General features: G+C 45.2%; 1 protein-coding gene across 9 annotated transcripts in view; it reads right to left on the bottom strand.

Moving 5' to 3' along the window:
• CELF2 (CUGBP Elav-like family member 2) overlaps positions 1-27766 on the bottom strand; it is a 403350-nt gene that overhangs the window by 193021 nt on the left and 182563 nt on the right. For all 9 annotated transcript variants that reach the window (XM_063134745.1, XM_063134747.1, XM_063134750.1 and 6 more), the window contains exon 2: positions 1920-2116. In XM_063134745.1, the coding sequence (XP_062990815.1) occupies positions 1920-2116 (197 nt within the window). The remainder of the gene's footprint in view (positions 1-1919; positions 2117-27766) is intronic.

Here is a 27766-nt window from a genome sequence, read left to right as displayed (position 1 = left end):
CGAAAGTCTGTGGCAACATTCTTACTCACGTCTTGTGCCTTTTCTTTGACTTGTCAACATCCATTTAGCCATCTCCTTCAGTGGGTTTGCCCCATGGGGCTTCACCTTCCTTGCAATCAGATCCCAGCTCATCAGGGATCACATCATGATATCACCGTACCATAGAGCCAATCAGATCTGTCTATTTGCTGACAGTACTGAGAAGAACCACAACAAAAAACCTTCACATTGCTCTCACTCTGAATGGGAAGGGAGGATAAAGCCACGTTCCTGAGGCATCCAGACAAACACCCTCAGTCTTGTTGCAATGAACTGCTGATTTCATTGGCCACCAGTGCAACATAAAGTGGTGATGAGCATTGGCCTGGTTGCCACAGCAACAGGAATGCATTCCCTCTTTTCCCCCTGACACCATTCCCCACATAACGGACATCTTTCATAACATCCTGTGAGAGACTGCCAAAACGGGGAGCACTTTTTTTTGGAGGCGGGGAGAGATTTTATGAAAAATCCCCATTTTATCTCCGTCCTAATTCTCAGATCATCTCCTGATTAGCAGGAAAGTATTCCTATGAGTCAGGAAATCTGATTTTTTTTGAAAATAGAACCAGCCTCTTCATTTAGCATATGAGCGATCTAAAACAATTTAGTGTCTGCTCATCCATAGCAGCTTGGACTGTAGTAAATCCAGTCTCCTGACTTCTCAAGACTGTCTCTTGAGCTACATTAGAGGAATAAAAAGAATATAGAGAAAGAAAGACATTCTGCTAAGAGCAGGGGTGTCTCTAGTTGAAGATATTTTGGTTTGTTACAAAAACATCTGGCACTGAAGTCCAGACATGTGTGCTGATGTTACCAGGGTAGGTGGGTGAGATAAATATTGTTTTGATAGCTTGGTTATCCATTAAACAAGGTGGGTAATACCTGGCCCAGAGGCCACATTCTCCCCTCCTCCACAATTTGGTGGTGCAGCGGAAGGAGTGGAGCCCATTTTTTCTTCCCAGAGATGGAAAGTGGCCACCAGACCTACGTCAAAGAGTCCAAATATGGCCACTTTCTATCATCCCCAGCTGTTGGGGAATGAGGGCAGTTGTAGTCTAACTCATCTGGAGAGCACTAGGTTAGGGCATGCTGCATTGCACATTTTAGGGGGACACCTATTTTTATTTTTTAAGTGCATCCTACAACTGTAAAACATGGGTATGGCAAAATGGCTGTTTGGGAACACATAAATTATGTAGTTGTACTTGCTAGACGGACTGGATTGGCTATAATTTTCTAACAGGCGTGCAAACCTGAGTTTGAGCCTACATATTGTGAGGAAGAGTCCGAAGGAATCAAAGGGGAAACTGGTTTTTCATAGACTGACCATGGGTTTGTGGACTGTACAGGGTTTCCTGGGGTTTTGGGGGGTTAATAATCACCTCTGCAACAGGATGTCCAATATTCTGACTGTCCCCATCATCTACCTGATGCAGCAGGTGCTTACATATTAGGAAAATATTTTGTGAACCGCCCAGAGAGCTTCGGCTATTGGGCGGTATAGAAATGTAATAAATAAATAAATAAATAAATAAATAAATAAATACAAACAAACAAACACCCTCCCTATTATAAATGTTTTAGTGATCAACGTTCCACAAAAGTATCGTCTTTGCCTTGTGTTTGCACAGTCCAAGCCTCATCCTTGCTTCTCCCTTATCACACCATGAAATTCAAAACTACAAATGAGCAAGTGTTCACTTTTTTCAAAACCGTCTTCGACGACTCCATATGGCAAAAAACACCCAAGCACTCCCTTAATACAAGCACCCTCGAAAACACTGAAGACAAGCGACAGTGTTTAACTTGTGGAAGTGTCCCCTCCTTCCCTCGCCAGAAAGCCCCGTCGTAACCCCACTGTGTTCATATCGCCATACCTTTGCTTTGGGGAGGGTTCTGACTCCGATCTCGGAGAACATTGATCTGGTAGACGGCTCCGTAAGGCTCAAAAAGTTCTTTTAGCTCTTTTTCTGACCACGAGCGGGGAATCTGTCCGACGAACATCTTAATGGCATCTGGGTCTGGTTGGTCTGAGTGATCCAAAGCTCCATTCATCTTGTTAGCTGTGCCGTTACTACAGAACAAGAAGGGTGGGGGAGGAAAGAGGGACCGTTGTTGAAATCATGCCATTTGTGACCAGCAGAAAAAGAAAGGCAAGAAAAGGAATAGACAAGAGAGGGGTGAATAGAGTACCACTAACCCTTCCAGACAGATTAAGTGCTACTATCAGCAAAATATCACGCTATTGCTATGAACAAACAACAATGGAATTTTTTTTTCATGACGTTATTCTCCGACAGCTATTCTCAGCAAGCTGCTGCTTGAATCTGTCACATACTTAGAGGGCACAAAACCCCGCTTGTCAATCTCCAAAGAAAAGGCTGTTTCAAGAAGTACGGGGGCAACGTTACAATGACCCGACTTTCTGCAAAGCAGAACGGCAGCACGTGGATGTTCCCTCCTCCAAGAGTGTCCGCTGGGTGTCGTCTCTCCCCAACCCATCCCAGTGCAAGTGGGTTTTGATTTGAAATATTAAAAAAAAGTCCCGTGAAAGGAATGCAAAGCATCCGGCAGGACATTGGATGAGTACTGCAACATGCCTGTGATGAACTTTCTAGACTGCATGGACCCATCCCTGTGTATGCCCAGACCATGTAGCTTATTCATTGGTGATATCTTGCTGGCCCAAGACATTTTACCGCCTGAAAGGCAGCCCAGATAACACTGCCACCGCTAACCACCACTAAGGACAGCACTTTAAACTAGAGGGCCATTCTCCCTTCCCCTGGTCCCACATGTCATGTCTAACCCTACTGCCCCTGTTTTGGGAGAAGATGTTTCAGGTAATCAGTCAGAATCAGATTCAGAACCAGAAGACGCAGCGCCAGACACCAGCCAGCCTGGACCAGTGGGGGAGGAAGCTCTCACTGGCGATTCTCCAGCTGGGAGTCAGCCCTCTCCAGAGCTTATCTCCTCAAGGCCAAATCTTACACATTCAGTGGGAAGTGAGCCTTCTTCTGGAGGTGAGCGTCCTGACAAGCTAGCTGATGCTAGGGTCCTCCAGAAGCTCAAATGCATGGGGCGGAAGCAAGGCATGAGAAAGTCGGTTTGATTATGCCAGAACCAGCCTCCGCACCAGGCGCTCTGAAGTTACGGGCGTTTGGAAAGTGGCTTCCTATTCTTCTTGGGCGGACAATTGTCTTGCTTAGTTTGCATAGTTTTGCCTAGGGGGACGTTTCCAAGAGGTTAGACTCTATTCAGGTGGAAGAGACATTTGTTGCTTAATAAAAGCTTTGTGGATTACTTAGCAAGCCTCATCATTTGCCTCCCATCGAAAGCAGGAGTTTTCCGAGAAACACGACACCACACCCTTTCACCCAACTACATATTACTTGATGGTTTCCTGGCTTTTGTGTGGTTTTCCCATTGTAAATGGTTGGAATGCCTCTCTTAAGGATAACACCTCTCCCGACTCGAACATACCCAGACACTATGATCAACATCTGCCCTCCCCCTCCGAGTGCTACCTCCAAAGGAAGCTTGGAAGGCAGCAACAAGAGAGAGGGCCTTCTCACTGGTGTCCCCCCAACTTGGAATGAGCTCCCCACTCAGGCCCACCTGGCACCGGCACTGTCATCTTTTCAGTGGTGCCAGGTAAGACCACTTTCTCCTCCCAGGCATGTAATGGTTAGGGTTGCCATACGTCCCGGAAAACCGGGAATATCCCGGTTTCCAAGCATTTCCAAAATGTCCCGGCCAGTCCGTCAAGAATCCCGGGCAGGATCTACACTATTCATTACACCGTTGTTTAAGTGCATTGTTGCGTCCTCCCTTGCTACGTTACAAAATGCAACTTGAGCCCAGTCAATCGAAATACCTTTTCTTCTATCGTTTTACCCGGGCACACTCTTCTTTAGAACGTTCTTCATTATGCTCATACCGGCTCTGAAGTAAACCTCCTTCTTCCGGTGACTCTGAGCTAGACCTGCTGGGATAAGCCGGCAGGGAGGCGGGGCGACGCGTAGGGACGAGGGAAGCCCTGCAGCGTCTTAAAGGGGCCACGTGCGCCCCGAAAGATAAGCAGTTTTTTTAAAAAATTTAAGCCTCTGTCTCCTCTTTCACCGCCCTCCCTCCCCCTCCCCCTCCCCCTCATCGCGTTGTGCCAGCTCTCCCTCCCCTCGTCTAGAAAAGCCCTCACTTGTCCTAATCAGGAAGCAAAGACCATGGTCACGAGACATGACTTTGAAAGACGGCATTGAAAACAACGAAAGGTTGGGGCACATTGTTAGTTTTAAAACGATTTTAACAGAAAGTGGAACGGTTTTAAAAGTCAGAAGAAACGTAACAACAACAGCATCACGTGACTGCTGACGTCATCTCTGCCAACTTGTTACGTTTCATCTAGACAAGTGTAGACGGGCTCCCAGATTCCTGTTCCAGCCGGCCGGAGAAATTCCAACCTCCGAAATGGTGCCTTGAGCCTGCTCGGTGGAGTGTCAGTCTCCATACTGAAGTCTCCTCTAGCTTTTGAGAACTAGTGTGGAAATGTAATTTAGTGTCATTTTTTCCTGTTTTGTTTGCTTAAACTGTTCTTTGCCTATTATTTATTTGCAGGTGCTTAAGTACTTTAGGCTGCAATCCTATGCATACTTGCCTGGGAATAAGTCCTATTTAACTTAATAGGATTTGTTTCTGAGTAGACACACATAGGATTGCAGTGTTAGATAACTAAAGCTTAGATAGCTTTCTTCTTTTCCCTAGACCTTTACATATTGCTCAGGTTGTGTTTTCTTTTTAAAGAATCCTAGCACCCCACCCACCCCCTGTAAAAAAAATTGTCTCGGTTTTGTGGATTCAGAATATGGCAACCTTAGTAATGTTATATGATGAGGCATCCATAAAACTCATGAAAACAAAGGCCTAGCAAATCCTACTACAGGCAAGATGAAAAAGAGGGCACAGCTGAGCACTGTTTAGTAGGGATGTGCTCCGCTTCTAATCGGACCGGAGAAGCAGGAGCGGAGCGGGGGGCTTCGCTTGCCCTTAAGGCGGAGGCGAAGAGGATTGGGGGGCCGGCGGAGCGTGGCGGAGAGGATCGAGGGGAAGGCGGTTCCTTCGCCTCGATCCGGAGCTCCGCCGGAAAGGTAAGTGGGGTTTATCGGGCCCTGCCGCTGTCGCTGTCGCCCATGCGGCGACAGCGGCAGGGCCCGGTAACCCCCCCGCCCTCCTCTCCCTTACCTGCCTCCGTCCGCGGTCCGTCAGCGTCTTCAATTGAGCCCGCGGTTCCACCAGGAAGTCTGGGCCGCTTGCGGCCCAGACTTCCTGGTGGAACCGCGGGCTCAATTGAAGACGGCGATGGACCGCGGACGGAGGCAGGTAAGGTCCCCCTCTCCCTTGGTCCCTTACCGGGCTCTGCCGCCATCGCTGCATGGGCGGTGATGGCGGCAGGGCCCGGTAACCCCCCCTATGGGGGGGGAATGGAGCTCCGATCCGGATCCGGAGCTCCGAGCAGAGCGGAGTGGGCACAGGCGGAGTGGGGGCGGGGCGGGGCGGAGCGCCCCGATCCGAAAATGGCGGATCTGAAAGTGAAGCGGAGTGGGGGGTCCGTGCACACCCCTAGTTTAGAGTGGCAGAATAGGGGACAGCTCGATCTGTCTGTTGGAGGAAGTTTCCTTTTACAAGAACCAGTGTAATCAAGAGTAATTCCACATTCATTTCAGTGATGTTTACATAGGACAATGTCCTGATGAATTGCTCTCTCTCTCTCTCTCTCTCTCTCTCTCTCTGTGTGTGTGTATGGGCATTCTTTGGATTTCCAACCTCAGGCACCAAAATTATTGGGCTAGCCAGCTAGTACAAAATACCATAAAAATGAACTAAAACAGAAACAACAGTAATATTTTTGGATCCAGGGAAAGATTTTGTTTATAAGAATTTTTTCTCCCAGAGATGGAAAGGAAGCAGGCTGATTGATATCCTTAGGGAGGAACACCACAGGGTGGGCCCCACCAAAATAAGGGCCTACTCAACTCCAAATAATGTTACATCCAAGAAAGAAGGCATACATACAAGCAAGGTTGCATTCAGATCAGTGGGGCCAAAGAGGAGGTGTTTGCTACAGTACGCAGGGCCTGAAATTGTTCACACTTCCCTTGCAAAACCATGTCCAGAAGGGTAACATTATTTCCTTCATTCAGGGAGAGGAAATCTACCACTTCCAAAACATTTGACTTCACTTAAAAGATGATGGTTAAAAAATGTTGCAAATCTCACATACCCCACACATTTGCCCTCCCAACTGTACCTGCGGATACATTTTAAACCCTGACCAACTGTAGAGTTTCTCCATCTACGTTCAGGTAAACCCCTCCTGAATTTGGTGTCAAATTTGTTTATTTATTTTCAAAATTGGCCCAGATAAATACAGAGAGGGGCTGATTGGGTCATGATTATAAAGACAGTATTGAAGCCCATGCAGCTCACAGGAGGGCTGTTGATGTGGAGGGGGGCAGGCGGGTGAGTTGCAGGAAACTCCTGTTCTGGGGGCGACGGACGGACAAAGTTGCCCCAAATGCATAGAATGGCCCTGTAGCATCTCCATCATTCAAAGATTGAATCCCACAGACTCAAGGCAAGTTGATGGACTTAATTCACAATGGAGGAACAAATTGAACACTGCAAGGGGGGGGGGAACCATGTGTACATTCCTTGCCTCAAGGCTACAAACTTGTGCAAAGCGAAATTATTTAGGCCTCTCTGCTTCATCCCTTCTGAAGCATAAGCACACCTGAACACATTAATATGCCTCGATTAACTTTTTGCAGTTCTCCCAGGTCCTGAAGGGAGGAAAGAGGACTTGAAAGGCACATTTCAAAAACGATGATGAAAAGTTTGATCACCAATTCCGCAACGAGCCTAACCTTGGCTCGCTCTGCCATTGGGATACATTTCAATTACCCATTGCTGCCACTCACTTTCTCTCAGGTGCCTCGGATCATGGTTGGGAAACCAAAAAGGAAGATGCTCCAGATGTCCTTTTAGGGATGCAGTGACCTTGATCTCAGGCGGTTTTAGGCAAGAGCCCTGCGCCCCATTCAACAGGCCCAGTGTGTTACATCAAAAAGATGCCACAGGGAAGATGATCAAGGACTATTTTCTATCTCCACAGAAATTCGGAGCCGAAATAATGGGCATAAGTTACAGCTACCTACATTCCGATTAAATATAAGGAAAAAACTTCCTGCTGGTAAGATCTGTACAACAGTGGAAGAGTCTACCTATGGAGGTTGTGGGTTCTCCATCTCTGGAGGATTTTTAGAAGAGGGTGGACAGTCACCTTTAATGATGGTTTAATTGGTTTTCCTGCACACTGCAGAGGGTTGGGCTAGGTGATCCTTGCGGTCCCTTCCAACTCCACAGTTCTATGGTTCCTGCCTTTGCATATATCCAACAGAAACCTTTTGACTCTTCCTTCCATTCTACTCTACCTTGTCCTGCCAGCAGAAGAAATGCTCCTCCTTTTCCTGTGGATCAAACTCAGTCGCTCTTTTTTACTCCAGCTATTCCAACAGCAGCACAGAGCATGGGGCAAGGTTCGTTTTAAAACATCTGCTTTTAAGCCCCTTCCCACTGTTCGAGGCCTGAACGCTACTGCAGGAGATGGGAGGCTGGTGTATGTGAGTTGTGTGTGTGTGTGTGTTTCCCATTCCCCACTATGAGGCCAAAAGCAAGAAAGGGGCTTTTTTTCCATCTGCCACCTTTCTCTGGGCTGCAGTAACCTGCTCTTTCTCTGAGCAGTTGGATCAGAGAAGTTTGGTGGCTCCAGTGTCACTGGAGTGATGAATCCACTCCGGGTTTCTGTCCAAACCAGTCAGAACTTTGCACCTTTAGTGTTCTGATTAGTTCTGACTGAAACCTGGAGCGGATTCACTGACCCTACTGACATTGGAGCCTCCAATAGGCTTGTTAAGACAACACACTAAGCCATGGTTAGGTCACTAACATATTTGCAGCAAATGGTTAGTGAGCATGTTTAAACCATGGTTATGTAGCCACCATGGTTAAGAATGCTTCACACATCACACCAAGCTATAATGTTTCGCTTAGAATGCTTAACCACCAAGGTTTAGCGTGTTGTCTGAGTTTCACTCATTACACCAGGGTAGACAACCTGTTTGGGCCTGTGAGCCCATTTGGCAAGGTGAGGAACTGCGGTAGGCATCACCACACAGAGGCTGCCATGGAAAGTAAGATGACTGTGAGAGCCAGTGTGGTGTAGTGGCTAGAGAGTTGGACTGGGAGTCGGGAGATCTGGGTTCTAGTCCATCCTCAGCCATGGAAGCGCACTGGGTGACTTTGGGCCTGTCACAGGCTCTCAGCCCAACCTACCTCACAGGGTTGTTGTTGTGAGGATAAAAAGAAGAGGAAGAGAATTATGTAGGCCACCTTGGGTTCCTTGGAGGAAAAAAGGTGGAATACAAATGCAATGAATGAATGAATGAATACAAGGCAGGGGTGAGTTCTGAGGCACAGCAAACTAAACAACCCCTTTGAACCCATTGCTTTTAGGGCCTGCAGCTTCCCGCCGTCTTCATTTCCTAAGAATGTCTTGGAGCGCCATCACATAGCCCAGAGCCATTCATGGGAAATGAAGATGGCAGCACCTTTGCTTTGAAGTGGTCCTAGCTGCCAGTGAGAAAATGGGTTAATTTTTTTAAAAGTGGGAGGGATAGGGCACCCTGGCAAGTGCCAAGGAAGGTGCCCGGGGGTACATTAGTGAGTGCAGGGCAGGTACCATGCTGCCTACCCTTGCAGTAGACTCTAGCTTTGGATACTACAGGGACAACCATCTGGACAGCTGGACAACCATCTGTCAGGGTTGCTTTCGGGTGGATTCCTGCATTGAGCAGGGGGTTGGACTCATGGCCTTGTAGGCCCCTTCCAACTCTGCTATTCTATGATTCTATGACATGGGGCCACTTCAATCAACACTGAGGTGGGATGAGTGGGATGAGTGGCTTATGTGAGATATAACCACAGTAGCAATACCCATGCAAGACACCCCATCATCTGAATGTATCCCATTTTTTCCTGGCATTAAGAGGAGGGGATATGAAGGTCTCCTCTTCTGAAAAGGACAATGGCTTCAACTGTTTGACCCGGTCACTGAGGTCATCCGAGGGCCTGCTCCTGGTGGTTCCACATAAACCCACCCTCCGATTGGAGTCCACCAGGGGAAGAGCCTTCAGTGTGGTGCCCCCCCCCCTCCTATGGAATTTCCTGCCTCTGGAGGTCAGGCAGGCACCAACTTTGTATTCCTTTCTGCGCCTCCTGAAAACGTCATTGTTTCAGGAAGCTTTTCCTTAATGACCAGCCACAGTTCACTTTTCATTTAACTTCTTTTAAAAAATCTATTTTAAGGTGTTTTATTCTGGGTTTTATTTTATTTTTAGCTTGTACACCACTCTGAAATTTTGAATGGGGAGCGGCGTATAAATATTGTAAATAAATAAATAAATAAATAAAAAGCTACAGGGGTTGGAGCATCCCTGCCACAGGGGTGCCGCCCCAAGCAGGAATTCAGGAACAACAACAGTAGCTTTCAGTGCAAGTGGCGGGAGTGCGTTGAACAATGTAATCTTCTATCCCTTTGCTTCCTGAGAGAAAGAATACTACCCTAATAGATATGCCCTTGTCTTGTGTCAACTGAAAGGAAGACCATCTTTTGTGTAAGCCGATGGTTTGCTAATGGTCAATTAACATATCTAGTGCTAGCTGAAGATGTTTGCTGGATGGCTCTTGATGGCTGGAAGATTATTTTAACGAGCATCAATGATTAGTGGCTACTATCTACAGCATGAGGCTGGAGAGGAAGAGTTGAGAAGTGGAATACAGGCAGCGAAAGAGAAAAAAAGAAAGTCTTGAGTTTTGCCTCTAATCACAGTCCGGGGCGGGGTGGCCAAGCCAGGTAGATGGGTTTTTTTTTGCTTTTGTGGGCAAGTGACCCACCTTTCAAGACTACGATGACCATATGAAAAGGAGGACAGGGATCCCGTATCTTTAAAAGTAGTATTGAAAGGGGAACTTCAGCAGATGTCATTTATATGCATGCAGCACCTGGTGAAATTCCCTCTTCATCACAACAGTTAAAGCTGCAGGAGCCTGCCCTCTTTTGTACCTGGTCACTCTAGTATAGCTCCTGCAGCTTTAACTGTTGTGATGAAGAGGGAGTTTCACCAGGTGCTGCTGAAATTCCCCTTTCAATACAACTGTTAAAGAGACAGGAGTCCTGTCCTCCTTTTCATATGGTCACCCTATTCAAGACTATCTTTGTCCGTCTGGATGCTGCATATTTCTACGTACAGTGTGTATGTTTGTAAATCAGAGAACAGATATCCCAAGAACAGCAAAAGCCTTCAATGCACTCTCTCCTCAGGAGGAAACAGTAGGGTGACCATATAGAAAGGGGGGCAGGGCTCCTGCAACTTTAACTGTTGGGATGAAGAAGGACTTTCACCAGGTGCTGCATGCATACAAATGACACCTGCTGAAATTCCTTTATCTATGCAACTGTTAAAGATACAGGAGCTCTATCCTCCTTTTCATATCGTCACCCTAGTAAATAGGCTCTATAGCAGTTTTCCCTGGAGTGTTCTACAAGTTGCCAGGGCCAGTGCTGCCATGAGGCTTGCTTCCTGCCACCACCTTTCTGAGCCCCTTCTGCCATGCAGCCACCAGGTGTGCCCTTCCTTCCAGATGTTCCCATTTCACAGCTCAACACCAGCAATAGCCTGGCTAGGCACGCCAGGGCCTGCTTGGCTCCCTGCTGAACCGCTGGGTGGACATTCCAGGATTGGATGAACAACAATGGTATTCCTGGTTCTGGTGTGCTCCTGTGTGTGATTTGGCCTTGACTTCTGGCTCTGTTCCTCAACCCTGGCTCAGCTCCTCCTTCCTGACTCCTGCTTCCTGGCTCACCTTTGACAGCTGCCAATGGCTCAGCCCTGACCCTGCGATGAGACCTTACCCGTATCACTCATCAATGGGGTGGCTGGGGTGGTGGTAACAAGGACAGAATGGGAAACAACCGTTGCTTAGCGGCTAAGTAGGGTGACCATATGAAAAGGAGGACAGGGCTCCTGTATCTTTAACGGTTGTATTGAAAAAGGAATTTCAGCAGGTGTCATTTGTATATACAGGGAACCTGGTGAAATTCCCTCTTCATCACCCCAGTTAAAGCTGCAGGTGCCCTGCCCTCTTTTAAATCTGGTCACTCTAGTATAGCTCCTGCACCTTTAACTGTTGTGATGAAGAGGGAATTTCACCAAGTTCTCCATATATACAAATGACACCTGCTGAAATTCCCTTTTCTATGCAACTGTTAAAGATACAGGAGCCCTGTCCTCCTTTTCATATGGTCACCCTAGTGTCATCCGAACTCAGCTGAGGGCTGTGCTTCCTACTTTTCCTGATCACAGACACCCCCTGCCTCACGTAGCCCAAGGAGAGTCCGGGTTCTTAAAAGGAGAAAGGGAACTGGTTTGAAAAACAGAGGGGTGGGGGCGAATTCCAGTTTTATGAGGAGTGACATGAGAAAGAAGAGTCAGGCAGGAACAAGTGACAAAAGGAGACAAATAACAAATGAGTATGTGGGTGAAGAAAAGGTGTTAAGAAGAGCAGACAAGGGCATGGATAGAGTGCAGAAGCCACAGTTTGCTGAAAGTTAACGGCAACTCTCACATTTTGTTAATGGTTCTGGAATGGACGTGTGGTCAGAGAGACACCGAGCTTTAAAAGGATTAGAGCTTTGACATTGATGCAGAGTGCAACAGAGAACCGATGCGAAGGCTTAAAGGGAGGAAGACGATGATGCTGTATGTATTATCTGTGTGTGGAGGGGGACGGATAATGCATTAACAGGATTGCTAATCCTAGCTTTAGCTTTCTCTCTCTCCCCCCCCCCTTTTGGTTTGTATTCCTTGCAAAATGGAATATATCTCCTTCTCCTCCTCCACATTTATTGCCATTTTATAGTCTAAGGTTTAGAAGGACTCTCCCAGTCCCTGTACAACTGGCCCAAACAAGGAAGGGAGAGAGAGAGAGAGAGAGAGAGAGAGAGAGAGAGAGAGAGAGAGAGAGAAAGAGAGAGAGAGACGTTCACGCCACTAAGCTCGTGTTGGGAAGCCAAACACCAGCTCCTGAGAACTAAAGCCGAGCAATTAAGTTCAGCAAGTGCTGAGCCATGCAACACATTTCAAGATTGGCACAGACACATGTGACGGTGCACAAGCCAGATTCAAGAGATGCAACAGCAGCAGGAGGTAATTTTAGTAAGGTCCGAGAGCACATGATCCAAATCAAAACACATAGATCAGGTCCAGCATGGCTGCTATATCTAAATAGCTCCCTTTAAAAACTGGGCTGGAGCTTACAGCTATGTAAACTTTAAAGGAGGGCTGTCAAATGTATGGGCCCAGAGCCTTACAGTTCCCCCATGGGGCCCACATACATTCCACAGCAATTCTAAGAAGCTACACTCTTTGTTGAGCCCAGGGGACAGGCTCCTGCACATCACAGCGTCAGGTTAAGGATAGGTGAATGCATCTGTTTCCGTTCTGTGTCATTTCTGCATGTTTGTAAAGCCATCATCCCATTTCGATGGTAGCTTGCATTTCTTTTTTAAAGTAATCCTCTCAAAAATACACACTTAAATGCTCGTTTTGATACATCTAAACTGCCAAGAACATTTGGAGAAGAGCGAAAACCAGTAGATAAATAAGACCAGAAACACAAATTAGTCAAGGAGGCAAGATCAGGTCATTTCTGTATAGGGATTTGCAAAATATTGAATTTGTAAGCATGCCTCCCTCTCCCTGTTCCATTTAAATTAGCAGTGCGATATCAAGGAGTGTGGAATGAGTAGCACTGGCCTTTGGTCAGCGACAGAGGATGGCTGGTTGGCAGAGATGCTTAAGACAGAACATATTTTTAGCTTCATCACACCAGGGTTATACTGTGCAATCACTGCAAATTGTGTGCAAAGGACTCCGAAGTTTTCCAGTTTATAATCTGCTTTGACTGTGAAGAACTCCCATGCATCCTGCTTAAATTGTGCTTTAAAGCCAAAAGATCCGACCTATTTTGCTACCTGTTTAGGAGCGAAACATTTGTTGTTTTCCGAGCGGCCACTGGGGACGCAGGGGCAGGATTTGATATGTTTAAAGAATAAATTAAACAAATGCTTACATCTGTGTAAGTTTTAAAGATAAAGACATCAAAATTGGCACAGTAATAGATATTAAGGAGCACTTTAAGCATACTAAATTTGAATTGGATTAGTTGATTTTTTAATGATTTTTTACATTTCCTCCCTTAAACCCTTTTCCTGGTATGCAAAGATCTTAGGAGCGCTGCCGCCCGGGGTGTGATTTAGCTAATAACAACAACAACAATAGCTTTATGCTACAGGGATAATTCGAGGGAAACAGGCACGTGGGATGAAGCCTCTTGTCTTGCCCAGTGACTTTCATGGCCTGCTACCTGATCTTTTCAGCTGAAGATGCCAGAGGTTGAACATGGGCATTTCTGCATGCAAAGCAGTGGTTCTATCACTGAACGATGGTCCCTTCCCAAGGAAGGATGTGCAAGAGGATGGTCAAGGAGAACAGTGGCAGCATGTGCAATGGAGGCTTGGGTGGTGGGGAGTTGGAATTTGCAAGGGGACGGTTGGGCCCCGGAACACAGGTAGTGCAGGATATGGGAAGATTACCTGCTGGGTTCATTGGTGAAGCTAGGGTGGGACCTATGGACCAAAGTCCAGGGCCCCACAGCCCAATACCCCCTCCATGACCATCCAGAGAGTTGCAGGTGATGAAGGCAGCAGCAAACAAGCCCAGCATCAACACTTAGATGTGCATCACCATAGTGGGGGAACATGGAACTCCTGCTGGCTGCTACAGCACCCTTTCTCTCTTTTCATTTTTAAAATGGTTTTATTTAGGGTTAGGGAACAGCCAGCCAAGCACAAACACAAACTCAGCTATTTTTTATTTATTCACTTACAATATTTATATAATGCTCCGCACCCAAAAGATTTCAGAGTGGTGAACAACAAACAGAATGAAAGAATAAAAAGATATTTAATTAAAAAATGAAAATTACTAATGAAGATCAAAGTTCTGAAAAATGCGAGTTCTGGTTACAGTGGATGCTCATTTAGTTATTATTGTTATTTTGCTTTAAAAAATACATTATCCCTTTCTACAACAAAATGCTGCTTATTTAGTATCAAGGTAACAGAAGCAAACTCCAGTTTATTCTTAGTCATACTGGTGCCATGATTTAAGTGAGCTTAAAATGTGTCACTACACATGCACAGAGCTTTCTTTCTTTCTTTTTTTCTTTCTTTCTTTCTTTTTAACCAGGGTTGGAAAAGAGTATGTTTGCTTGTTTTTTGTTCTAACTTATCAGGAATGTAGAAGCTGTTGTAAAGCATGGAGTAGTGGAAGGTGACAGGGGAGGAAAGAAAAAAAATACTTGCGTGCTTCGCAATTGAAGGAATACACGGGTCCGTCTAAAGAGTGGTTCCGTAAGACCATCACATCCAGGGTCTAAAGCTGCATTATTGATCGGGTTGGATTGGGTCCCTCCATCAGAACATGAGATTCACTGTTGTATGTATGAAAAAAATCTAGCCATGATCCCAGGATTCCAGCTTGTGGTTGGTGGTTGGTCCACCAACCATCTATTTCAGTTTAAATTCCACTGTTTTAAAGATCATTGATCAGGCACACTTATTTCATGTGAATCTTGTTGGTGAAAGCAGACTGTGGCATTCCATTTGCTGGTGATTCCCATGCTCTACCACCCTTTTTTTAAGGTCGCTCTCTTATACACCTCTGCCCACTCTCACATCACCGGGCGAAGTATAAAGTGCTGGTTATCACCTTTAAAGCCCTACATGGTTTGGGTCCAGGCTACTTGCAGGATCGCCTTCTCCCGTACAATCCACCATGCACACTCAGGTCCTCTGGGAAGAATCCACTTCAGCTAGCAAAAACTAGATTAACAACTGTTACCCAGAGGACCTTTTCTTCCGCTACTCCCGGACCGTGGAATGGCCTGCCGGAGGAGATTCGTCAACTTGACAGTCTTTTAGCATTCAAGAAAGCTATAAAGACTGATCTCTTCTGGCAGGCCTATCCAGTGGAATTTTAGGATGCTTTTAGTATGCTTTTAGGATGTTTTTAACAGTGTATACTATGTTTTTAATCAGTATTTTATGTATTTTATGCTTGCTGTTGTTCCCCTCCTCAATCCAATTGGAAAGGCGGGTAAGAAATAATAATAATAATAATAATAATAATAATAATAATAATAATACCGTATTTCTTCGATTGTAAGACTCCACCGATTGTAAGACGCACAATAATTTCAGTACCACCAACAGAGAAAAGCTTTGATTCTAAGAATAATAATTGCACCTGCGATTCTAAGACGCACCCCATTTTTAGAGATGCTTATATGGCAAAGAAAGTGCATCTTAGAATCGAAGAAATATGGTAATAATAATAATAATAATAATAATAATAATAATAATAATAATATCCTTCTAAGAAGAAGCCAGGAATTTTAAAAATGGCATTTTCTATATAAAAAAAATGATTATAGGAATGCCATTTCAAGACATTTCCATGACTTTTTCCAAAATAATAATAATACATTTTTTAAAAATAAATAAAAAATAAAATCTGAGGTCTCTTTTTAAGGGAGAAACATAAAACATCTGGCACCGAGAATACAGATGATCGTTTGTTTATATCTTTCTCTCTCTGTCTAACTGCCTTTTCCAAACACAGCCAGATGGAGCCTTTCAAAATCAAATTAATTTCAGATTAATTCACTCTGGACCAATGCCAGTTTCTTGACTCTATGCTTTGAGGCACTATCTAAATTGATTTACAGTCATGAACTTAAAACAGCTCAAGTCCTTGGGTATTGGGCCGAGGTGGGGGCTGGGAATAAGTACAGTCATGTAGAAAGAAAGCTGCAACTGTTAGCTACGACAGATCACATCCCCATCACCTGCTGCGCTCCTTGCAGCTGTCTTCCTCCAGAAACGGGTCCCGTCCTATAATCTGAGAACTTTAGTGTTGGAGTCTACTTTCATATCGTTACTACGTATGCCATAAAACCTGCCTTTGTGAAGAAGCAGGGCTAAAATGAAACCCTGCAGCCCAATTCTATCATTTCATGAGACTGGATTCCAAGAAAGGGTGTCTGGGAATGCAAGATTAGTCCTACTTAGAGTAGACCCATTGCAATGAATAGGACTTGTGTTAGACTAACACTGGGTACAATCCATTGGATACAACTCAATGTGTGTCTATATTGGGGTGACCATATGAGAAGGAGGACAGGGCTCCTGTATCTTTAACAGTTGTATAGAAAAGGGAATTTCAGCAGGTGTCCTTTGGGACCACAATACCTGATGGAACACCTCTCCCGACATGAACCTACCTGTACACTGTGCTCAACATCTAAGGTCCTCCTCTGAGTGCCTACTCCGAGGGAAGCTCAGAGGATGGCAACAAGGGAGAGGGCCTTTTCGGTGGTGGCCCCACGAATGTGGAATGATCTCCCTGATGAGGCTCACCTGGCACCAACACTGCTACCTTTTAGGCGCCAGGTGAAGACTTCTCTCAGGCATTTAACACCATTTAACAATGCTAAGTTTGTTTTTTAATGGACCCCAGAACTGTTGTTTTGAAATGGATACTTTTGTTTTTATACTGTTGTTTTTATGTTTTTAAATTTTGTATACGTTTTAAATGTTTACTGTTTTTAACTTTTGTAAACTGCCCAAAGAGCTTTGGCTATGGGGTGGTATATAAATGTAATAAATAAATAAATAAATAAATAAATAAATAAATAAATAAATAAGCATGCAGCACCTGGTGAAATTCCCTGTTCATAACAACAGTTAAAGCTGCAGGAGCCCTGACCTCTTTTGTATCTGGTCAGTCTAGTATAGCTCTTGCAGCTTTAACTGTTGTGATGAAGAGGGCATTTCACCAGGTGCTGCATGCATACAAACGACACCTACTGAAATTCCCCTTTTAATACAACTTTAAAGATACAGGAGTCTTGTCCTCCTTTCCATCCAATTGAGAGTCAGTATCACTCAGTGGTTAGAATGTTGGGCTCTGATTGGGCAGACCCAGTTTCAAATCCCCATTCTGCCATGAAACATACTGGGTGAACTTGACGTAGTCATTTTCTTTCAGCCTAACCTGACATGACCCACAACCCTCAAATAATTCCGAGCGAAATAGTGGACTATGATGAGCTGCTTCCTCAGGGGTAGAACCGCCAGTATTTTATTCAGAGCCCACCTGGGAAAAGATCACATCCCTGCCACCATCCTCTGATTCGAAGGATGAATATTGACAGAACTTCCAGAGAGGTTTACCAAAATCAGGCAACAGCCTTTTAACAGTGCAGCTGGTTGTTCCAAGAGAGGTGGAGCTGTGTACACTACAGTTCTTGTCAGCCTACATGCTTCAATTGGCTTTAGCTCCCTGCTAAGACAACATCCTCCTATTACATGTGGAGCTATCCATGGTCCTGTTTTCATCTGCCCTCTGCTTAAGAGGGCTTCTGTCATGGTGTTGCCTGTCATTCCTTGACTTATCCGCTTTGAACTGACTGCATCTGCTTACCTTGCCGTTGCTACTTACTAGGCTGGATTTTACCTGCCTTGATCTGACTCCATCAGATGATACTGGCTTCCCTTGTGAGCCTCAAGTAACCATAGATGGGAGCATAACTTGCCTCACATGGTTGTTGTGATGAGAAAATGTGGCATGGATGAATGAGCAATGTTTGAAATCACTAGGATTCTCCGAACATCACCTTGCTGCGCACCATATTTCTGATTAACATTCGCGTTTGCAAGCGCTGCTCACTTTGTGCGAATGGGAGTTTTGCAAAGATCGAGTCACAATTGTAAGGGAGATTTGCACAAATCTCCCAAAATTTGTGCACATTTTTTCATAAAATAAAGCAGGGCTGATTTAGTCAACAGAGAAATTTGAGCAAATTAGGACGTTTGTGCAAACTGAACTTGGAAGCAGGAATGAGATGAACCTGAGCACGTGTGCGACAATTTGCAGATATTTTCGGCAGACACGTGCTTGCACTTGCACTCAAAGCTTCGAACAGGGCACGCTCACATGTTTTGTGAACAAAAACAAAATTCTCATACAGTACATCCCCCTATGAGCTCAATTATCCTCAACTTGAGTCCCCATGAAGCTGTAGTCCTGGCACAAACACATGCAACCGCCATAAATGTTCACAAATTCTCAAATATCACCCCTTACTAAATGACTACACAAACAAACGTAGCTAGGCAAGTGCAGTCGCTATCAATGGACACCTCTATTATCTGGCTTATTTCAACTATAATTTGGGTTTTTACAGAGACGTAACCGGCAGCTCTTGGAAAATTATAAGATAAATGTCAGACAGCGATATCAGCGTTAATGAAGCTGCATTGGCAAACAGCAATAATCTTCTATGAAAGGCACATTTCTATTAGAGCATGCCTAACTGATCTAAGGCAAGAGTTGTGCTGGGATTATAATTATAATACTTGGAATGCAAACAGAGTTATAGTAAATATAACTTAGGTTATCTATGGAAATATAAAACAGGAGTGCAATCAATGTGAGTTTTTTCCTGTCTTTGCAAAAGAATGAGAAATGTGCATGCTCCTCTGTGTGTGTGTGTGTGTGTGTCCGTGTGTGTGAAGTGGGCCTTATGCAGTAGGTCCCTGCCCCCTACGGCTTGCATACTTTACCTATAAGTAGAGTGGAATTCTTTGTTCACTATGGGTAAGTGGTGATGCTTATGGCAGATAGAGCAGCATGCATTACAAACTGCATGCAAAACTGTTGCATAGGAATGTACCCAAAGGTAGAGGTGGGCGAATTCACCCAGGGCTGACTCATGGGACTCTTGTCACCTGCTTGTGCACTGGGTGCAACAAAAGAGGCTCTGGAAATTGTGCATTTCCCCCATTCCCGCCTCTACTGTTGTGTAAATGGGGCCTTTACGGTCACCATCAACACAATGGGGAGAATTACGTAATTTCCAGAGCCTCTATTGTCGCACACAGTTGAGGCTCTGGAATGGGGCAGATGGGTGATGGGTACTCATTGGGTGATGTGGGCTCGTCAACTTAACAGTCTTTTAGCATTTAAGAAAGCTATAAAACCTGACCTCTTCCGGCAGGCCTATCCAGTGGAATTTTAGGATGTTTTTAGGATGTTTTAATAATGTATACTATGTTTTTAATTCAGTTTTATGTATTTATAGTTATTGTTGTTTCCCGCCTTGATCCAAATGGAGAGGTGGGTAAGAAATTTATTATTATTACTACTACTACTACTACTACTACTACTATTATTATTATTATTATTATTATTGACCTATGGGTCTGCAAATGCGCTATGGGCACCCAACTGGGTCCGAGGGGGCAGACATGAGGGAGTCCATCAGACTCTTGGACCTGGTGGGTGCCTGCCATATCCCTACCCAATGGATTGTCACTGGGGCTGAGATTTCAGGCGTTTGACAGGTCACTCGCATTATTAATCAGTCACTGAGTATTACATCAAGTGCATGTGTAAATGATCCACCGCAGATCCATGACTGCAGGTCCACGACCCCATGCCAACTCAAACACACTTTGCAATGGAGATACTTCAGACATCCAGTGGAGCCATCAAATGTAATTACTTTGCGGGCCAGTTTTCTTGGGACAAAGGCAGGGAACAAATACAACAAAAACGAGGGATAAGAGATGAAGCAATGGATATGCATGTATGAGCTTTTGAAATACTTATTTGGGCACCAACCCACCCCAAAACCAACAAGAGAGCGTCCCGAGACAACGAGAAGCCACATCAGTGTGTAGCCTTTCCATGGTATTGGTTGCCAGTTGGGTACTTGTAACACGGAAAGGCAGCTTCAGTTGCATAGACACCATGTGTGTATTCCAATCAACGAACAAACCAGGAACTTTGGTCTACCTCTCTGCCACTGACAGCCATCCAGCTCCAAGGTAGTGGTGAAGCTGGAAGTAGCCACAACAAAAGATACCATATCCATATTGCCTAAATTCTGCCTCTGTTAAGGGCAAGGCCCTGAACAGCTGTAATTTCCTTCTATTTCGGAGCTTGAGAGAACAAGGAAAATGCTTAACCAAACATAGGCTATGGATAGACCAGGCCTATATCCCAGGATCGTCCCGTGATCATCCCTGTACATCCAAATGACACACAGGGGATCCCGGGAGCAGATAGGGACGACCCCTCCATTTGCCTGGGATAATCCTTAAGTCTAGCTAAGGCCATATTCATCTGAAAGGGTTTTGGTTACTTGACTGTATTCAGAACACCCCAATTCTTTAATGGGTGCTGCTGTCTTGGGGTTCATATAACCCTCTCTTTCAGCCCTTCCCCAACCTAAGGTCCTCCAATAATTTTGACTTCAAGTCTCATCAGCCGCAGGCAGCATTCACAATGGCCAGGAATACTGGGAGTTGGTAGTGGAAAAACTGGGAAGACACCCGGTCAGGGAAGGCCGCTCTAGTAAAAAACACACTCAGCCAGGTATGCAGGGAGATTTTCAGCCATGGTAGTCCCCAGACAATAGCAGTAGCAATGGACTGGCAATTGCTAACAGGTAGGGCTGCAATGTTTCACGTTGTCACCACTGTAGTGTTAACAGCTTGCCAGCACTTCAAAATAAGGTGATATAGCAACTGAACGCTATTATTTACCCACTCAAAGCAGATGGAACTATACATTGCCATAGCAAACAGATAAGATAACGAGAGCACTACCTAGGGAGGACTGATGGGCAGTGGCAAGTGGTCCCAGTCTTTGGGAGGAAAAGTCCAGGAGTATCCTCCTCCCACAGTGCCAAGGTTTTTGGGCCCTTGGGGAAAAGGGGAGATGGAGCATTTCAACGAGAATTTAGGTGGCAATATATTAGAATAGGGACAGTGAGCACTCTGGCACCTTTTGGTGATTGGCATATCTGGAAGACCTGCTCCTAGCGAGCTGTGAGGCTCAAGTGTCAGGATATGGCTTGCCTTTGGAGACTCTCCTGCCCCACCTACTCTGACATGTGGGGGTGCGGGTGATGTGGGCTGGTCTCCCCACACTTGCAGAGTGTCATATAAGACAGGGGGCGGGTTTTTCCCCAAATCCTGGCTTTGGAGAATGCCTGCCCATAAAGCCGGGCAACTGGCCTGAAGAAGGACCCATTGATTCCTGCACTTTCACATGCAGATCCAAGGAGGTGTGGACTACCATTATATTCAAATAAAGAGGCCCTTAGTTTAACCCAAGTTCTGGTGTCTGTGTCTTTATTCTATGCTTCCTTTCCCACTCGCAACAGGAATTTGAGTAGTTTGTGCTGGCAGCGATATGAGGGTATTCAATTTCGCTTGCAAGGCTTCAAGGAGGGGTGCTCCCCAGGATTAGCGATATTGGGGTATCAATTCAATTACCAGTTGTCTCTCTGGTCCTGTCCCCAAAACTAACGTTGCCTCCCTCCAACCTGCACAGATATTAGTATACACACACCCACAGACAGTTTTCTCTATCCATTCTATAGATCTGTACCACGGATACCTCCTTACACCAGGCAACAACTGTTACAGTAGGTGTACGTGCCTATAGATATAGATCAATCCACTCACACGCCTTCTTTCCAATGAGATCAGTTAAAAAGAGAGAGAGAAAAGAAATAGACAAGTCTAATTACACCAACTCTCCTCTTTACACAGTTATAGATCTGAAGACCCAACGCTGCGTGCTTGCACAGGCTTCATCTTCAAAGGAAGCCTTACAAGGAATTCCTAATGAGGGGGAAAGATGTGCAAAGCAAGATATAATCATATGGTTCCTTTTGAAATGGTTGCATTCTGTTGTCGCTCCCAATGGTCACTTTTCTTGCCTATGTGCACGTACGGAAATGCATTTTCACACAGTATGGTGCTTGTTTTCTTATAATATGATGCCGGAGTGATCTGTTCTGCTAGGCACTTCGAAGGGCTGCTGTTTTATTTGATTTATGGAAACTGTTTTGTACAACTGGTGCAAGTCCCTAAAAGAAAAATGTAAACTGTGGCTTATTGACTACACTTCAAGGGTTCTTACCGGATAGGAAGGATAAACTACTTTCTACCATAGGGCAGTTGTTGGGTGTTGTGGAAAAAAACGGCCTTATACTGAGGCCACAGCTAGACCTAAGGTTTATCCTGAGATCGTCCAGGGTTCGCCCCTGCCTGAGCACTGGATCCCCTGTGTGTCACCTAGATGAACAGGTTTGACCCCTGGACGATCCAGGGATAAACCTTAGGTCTAGCTATGGCCTAAATCCTTCTGGCCCAGTAGCGTTAACATGAGTTTTTCCTGCTCTACCTGGAGATGCCAGGGTTCAAACCTGGGACCTTCTGAATGCAAAGCAGACGCTCTACCACTGAGCCACAGACCCTGCCCATGCACAGTATTTCTATTTAAATTGTAATAATTTGCACCTCTAAATTTGCACCTCTGCATATAAATTGGCCTATGGAAATTTCATGTAAATCACTACACTCTTCTTTGGTGATGCATTTCCTCTTTTTTGGCAATTCATATGTGGCCACTCTAGGGAAGTTATTAGTTCTCGTCAATTAGTTCCCATTTATTAGGAACAGCCTATGCATGTACGGCTTGGCAGTTTTCCAGTATATACACATATAGAGAACATGAGGGAAACTTTTTTAAAAAAAATATTTTTAAGGAAGGCTAAGAGAACCACATGAAATTGAAGCCCACCACATATGGAGCAAACTCTTTAGTGATGTCATAGCAAAGATTATTCTGTCTTTGGGATTCTACTTAAACGATCGCTGCGGTTTGCATAACCTCCAGAAACCATAGGCCCCACGGTGCTATATTCCATTATGCTGGCGTGAAATGTGTCATGGTGTATTTGAAAAGCTCAGCTTCTCACACATTGAAAGGTTCAAAAAGGTTAATTGAGGAAAAACACTAATTTAGAATGACAACCCCTCAGAGAGAGAAAGCGCCACCTTGCTCTTTAAATACCAGAAAAGTAACTTACAAGTTCTTCTTTTCTACTTGCTTGCCAAAACTATAGGAGAGTATAGAATCATAGAATCAAAGAATAGCAGAGTTGGAAGGGGCCTACAAGGCCATCGAGTCCAACCCTCTGATCAATGCAGGAATCCACCCTAAAGCATCCCTGACAGATGGTTGTCCAGCTGCCTCTTGAGGGCCTCCAGTGTGGGAGAGCCCACAACCTCCCTAGGTAACTGGTTCCATTGTCACACTGCTCTAACAGTCAGGAAGTATATATATATGAAGAAGCAAGCTTCTAGGCCTCAGAAATGTTGAGGGGGGGAAACGGGGGTGCACAGGCAGCTGGACAACCATCTGTCAGGGATGCTTTAGGGTGGATTCCTGCATTGAGCGGGGGTTGGACTCGATAGCCTTAAAAGCACCTTCCAACTCTACTATTCTGTGATTTTATGATTACAGTGGCATCTTTTAAAGACCTCAAAAGTATTCATAATGTTAAAGGGATAAGGTGATTGTTAAGAGCATTTCCCCAACCTTCTAAACTCATTGGAGACCGGGCAATGCATACAATATTGCATCCCCCAATCGGCACTTAAAAAGTTGGTGGATGGCATGCAGAAGACCTTTGAAATGGCTTGTTGACATGTCCTGTTAGCCATCATGGCTGCTTGGCCCCATTTCTCTGTTTCTTCGCAGATGGAGTGTAATATTTGAGGAAGCCCAGATGGAAGAAAGAACACAAATGCAGACCAGCACATGCACTAACTTGACCCTCTGGAACAAGATAGAGCTTAGGGAGTCCGGAAAACCTTTTCTTGCACTTGTGGATGGGTGCAGCTGCTGAAAACAAAAAATTGATGCATTGCACACCTTTGAGGGATTCTTAATTGCAGTATCGTGCCTTAGGATATAGACAATTTTGATTAAAAACAAGCTTTTATATCTGTTTGAGATTTATCAACATTGGGACAACGATAGGCACTGAAATCCATTTCCACCCCCAATCTCTTCCACCGCTGCAAGGAACCCTGTACACAGCTTTGCTAATGACCTTATTTTACTAGGAAAGGACAACACAGCCCATGCTCTCCATTTTCCCGAGCTGAAAGCAAGGCCCTGCAGCCAAACTGTCATGTCTAATCACTACGTTGCTTGAGTGTATTTAAAACAAAATAACCTTTACAAAGCCAGCGTGCGCACGCATGCATGTGCTCCATCGCTCAATGTCAATGTAATCTGGGTGGGTCGCATGTCGGACTGTCACCTGGGAAACCGAAGCTGAATTCACAGCTCAGCCACCGGGTCACTGAGTAGCAGTGAGCAAATCACACTCACTTAGGTTCAATCTGCAAAATGGGAATAAAAAACATGTCCCTCCCCCAGGGTGTCTGCCAGCATCTAAAAATACACACAGAGGCCCCCAGAACTCAAATCCATACACTAGACCTTAATGTCCGTTCCCCAAGCACCATCGTCATCCATGTACCCTACAGAACGCCATCTCTTGGGCCACCTCGAGACCTAGTTTTCCTTCTGAAGTGGTGATCCCATGAATAGGCAGTCAAACTGAGCATTAGCACATGGCACCACTAAGCGGCTGCCAGGACCTCAGTGTCCTGCTGGGGTCCTCCACTATTCTGATGCCTATCCTGGGGGCCCCTTGAAATGGGATTGAGCCACCATCTCCACATTGTCCCAACATAGTTTTACTCTACAGAAGGTGTGGGCAATTTGTGGCACTCCAGATGTTTTGGCCTTCAGCTCCCTTCATCCCTCATCAATGGCTACGTTGGGTAGGGCTGATGTGACTTGTGGGCCAAAATATCTGAATGACAGCAAGTTGTTCACTCTTGCTCTAAGGCATTGTGGGAAATTAAAATGGCAGCCCCCTACAACAATGGCTCAGATCCAGCAGCCTGGCAATGGTTGCAGAGCGGCTGTTGACCACCGCTGCCACCAGTGTCCTGCCACTTGATTAGGATGGAGCCCACTAGAAGTGCCTCTTCAAAGCTGGAGGTGGCCCTGTGAGGAGTGGTACCACTTTAGGCTGCTGATTCTAGGGCTTGGATTGATTCTATGGATGGCAGGCACGGTGTACGAAGCATTTTCCATGTCACACTCATTAATATATTGGCCGCTTTTCTCCATCAATTGCCCAAAGTTCTGAAGCCCTATGATGCAGTTTTTCTGCTGAAGCTAAATAGACATGGCCCTAGAAACTGCAAGGATGAGATACTGCTTCAGAATAAGATGCAAGCCGCTTGGAGGGCTAAAACAGATGTTACTTTAAATCTGTGTCTAGCAGCTACGGTTCCCCGCCCCCCAAGGGTCCCCAATCCGAATTAGGACCTAGCATGAAGGGTAGAAAGATTTTTAAGATCTGGACCTGGACACTGTCCCTACTACGTTGTAGATACCATACACTGATTTAATGCAATGTCTGTTTTGACTCTGAGCTCTTCAAAAGAAGAGCAGGTTATAAGTGTAAATTAATTACTGATACTTCTTAAGATCTGTTTAGTTGGCACTGTTCAGTTTCGAAGCACTTCAGATATATCAGCTTTTTAAAAAGTCCTTGCAACAATCCTGTAAGGTAGGCCACTGCTATTAAAGACTGCAGACGGAGAGTTGAAGGCTGAGAGAGAAAAAGGGCTCCTCTACACCAATCAGGATATTCCACTATGAAAGGGGTATATAAAAGGCAGGAGCCACACTGCTGCTTTATAGTGGTATTGCAGTGCACTGACAACTGTTGGGGCCCATTGACACAAACCATATACCGCCTTCATACCACTTTCATAGTGCTACATCCTGCTTGGTGTAGATGTGTCTTAGGAGCCCCAACAGTTGTCAGTGCACTTCAATACCACTATAAAGCAGTAGTGTGGCTCCTGCCTTTTATATACCTCTTTCATAGTGCAATACCCTGCTTGGTGTAGATGAGCCCAAAGACCACCCAGAGAATGAGTGGCAGAGGCAAGATTTGAACGGGCGGCTCCCTGATTCAAAGTTTAGTCTCTGACTCGCCACACTACAACAGTTTTCAATTATAACTGTACGTAAGACGCAAATTAAGGATGGTCCACAGATTGGGTTGGGAATGGGGGGAGAATATAGTTTTCATTTCTTTTGTACATTTTTTCCCCCAAGTTTGATCTTTGTAGTTTCCAGATCAATCCTGGCCCAGTTTTTGCTGACACTATTGGGTGCACACATTTTTCTTTTCTTTTTCGGTTCCATCAAAGAGAGCAGAGATCCTACTGTTAAGAATGAATTACAGAAACAACTGTCAAAATACGGTTGTTGTTGTTTTAAAAAATGGATTTTCATGCCACCCACCCTCATCCCCCCCAAAATAAAAAATAAATGCACTTGGCAAATGCTCTGAACAAGATCCTGCTTTACATTCAAGAAAGCCGACAACAGAGCAGTCCGCCCGGACAGGCTGAGCACAAAGATGGGATTTTTCTAATGAGAGCCAGCACTCCGGGGGCACTTTGAATTTCTTAAAAAGAGAGGAGGGGAGGGGGGAGGGAAAGAGAGGGGGGATATATACGGAGAAGCCTTCGTTTTTAATTACTCCTCATTCTGAATTCGTAGTACAATAGTGCTTTCAGATTTCAAGTCAATGGCTCTAATCAGTAGGCATTCCCCCTCTATTGCCTAGAAGTCCTCCAGTGGATTTCCTGGTGTTTGCTCTGCACTGTTCTAATTTTTCAAAAGGTGGTTTTACTGGCTCATTGGGCCAAGATGGCTTTAAAAAGCATCAAAGCCTACTAGCTTAAAAAACACACACATACAACGGAGTAAGAAAAAGAAAGGATTTTCATACCGGCTCTTTCAGAAAATTAGTACGGAAGAGGAAAAAAATCTGGTTGATCTTATGCACGCACTGATGGGCGAAGGTGGACTTCCAGAGGCAAACAGACAAAGATGGACTCTTGGGGATAGTCCCACGAGACACTGGTCATGTTTGGATGATCAAATCCTGACATAGTAAACCAGGAGCAACTGGTAGGGATGGGGGCGGGGGAGTGCTTGGACTCCTGGTTGGCCTCGTGCCTAGGATGACCATATGGAGAGGAGGACATGGCTCCTGTCTCTTTAACAGTTGTATAGAAAAGGGAATTTCATTTGGTGAAATCCTCTCTTCATCACAACAGTTAAAGCTGCAGGAGCCCTGCCCTCTTTTGTATCTGGTCAAGAGGGCAGGGCTCCTGCAGCTTTAACTGTTGTGATGAAAATGACACCTGCTGAAATGCCCTTTTCTGTACAGCTGTTAAAGATACAGGAGCCCTGTCCTCCTTTCCATAGGGTCACCGTACTCACGCCTGGCTTTTCCGAGGGCCCACGGAAAACAGAAGTATGATACCGAACTGTAAAGTACTAGCACACATACGCTCAGCAAGAGTCAAGCTAGTAGCTTCATATTCTGGCTTGTTGGAAACCATTAACTATACTTTACCAGACCGGATGTTACGGTAAGCTGTGATTAACTGTTGCTTCCTGGCTTGTTTCCCCATTCACATGAAAGGAGGAACAAAGCAGTAGCAAAAGGG

The sequence above is a fragment of the Elgaria multicarinata genome, chromosome 9, assembly GCF_023053635.1.
Source record: "Elgaria multicarinata webbii isolate HBS135686 ecotype San Diego chromosome 9, rElgMul1.1.pri, whole genome shotgun sequence".
In the NCBI taxonomy this organism is placed as follows: Eukaryota; Metazoa; Chordata; class Lepidosauria; order Squamata; family Anguidae; genus Elgaria; species Elgaria multicarinata.
Note: the sequence above shows the minus strand (reverse complement) of the source record. Positions and strands in the feature narration are given on the sequence as shown.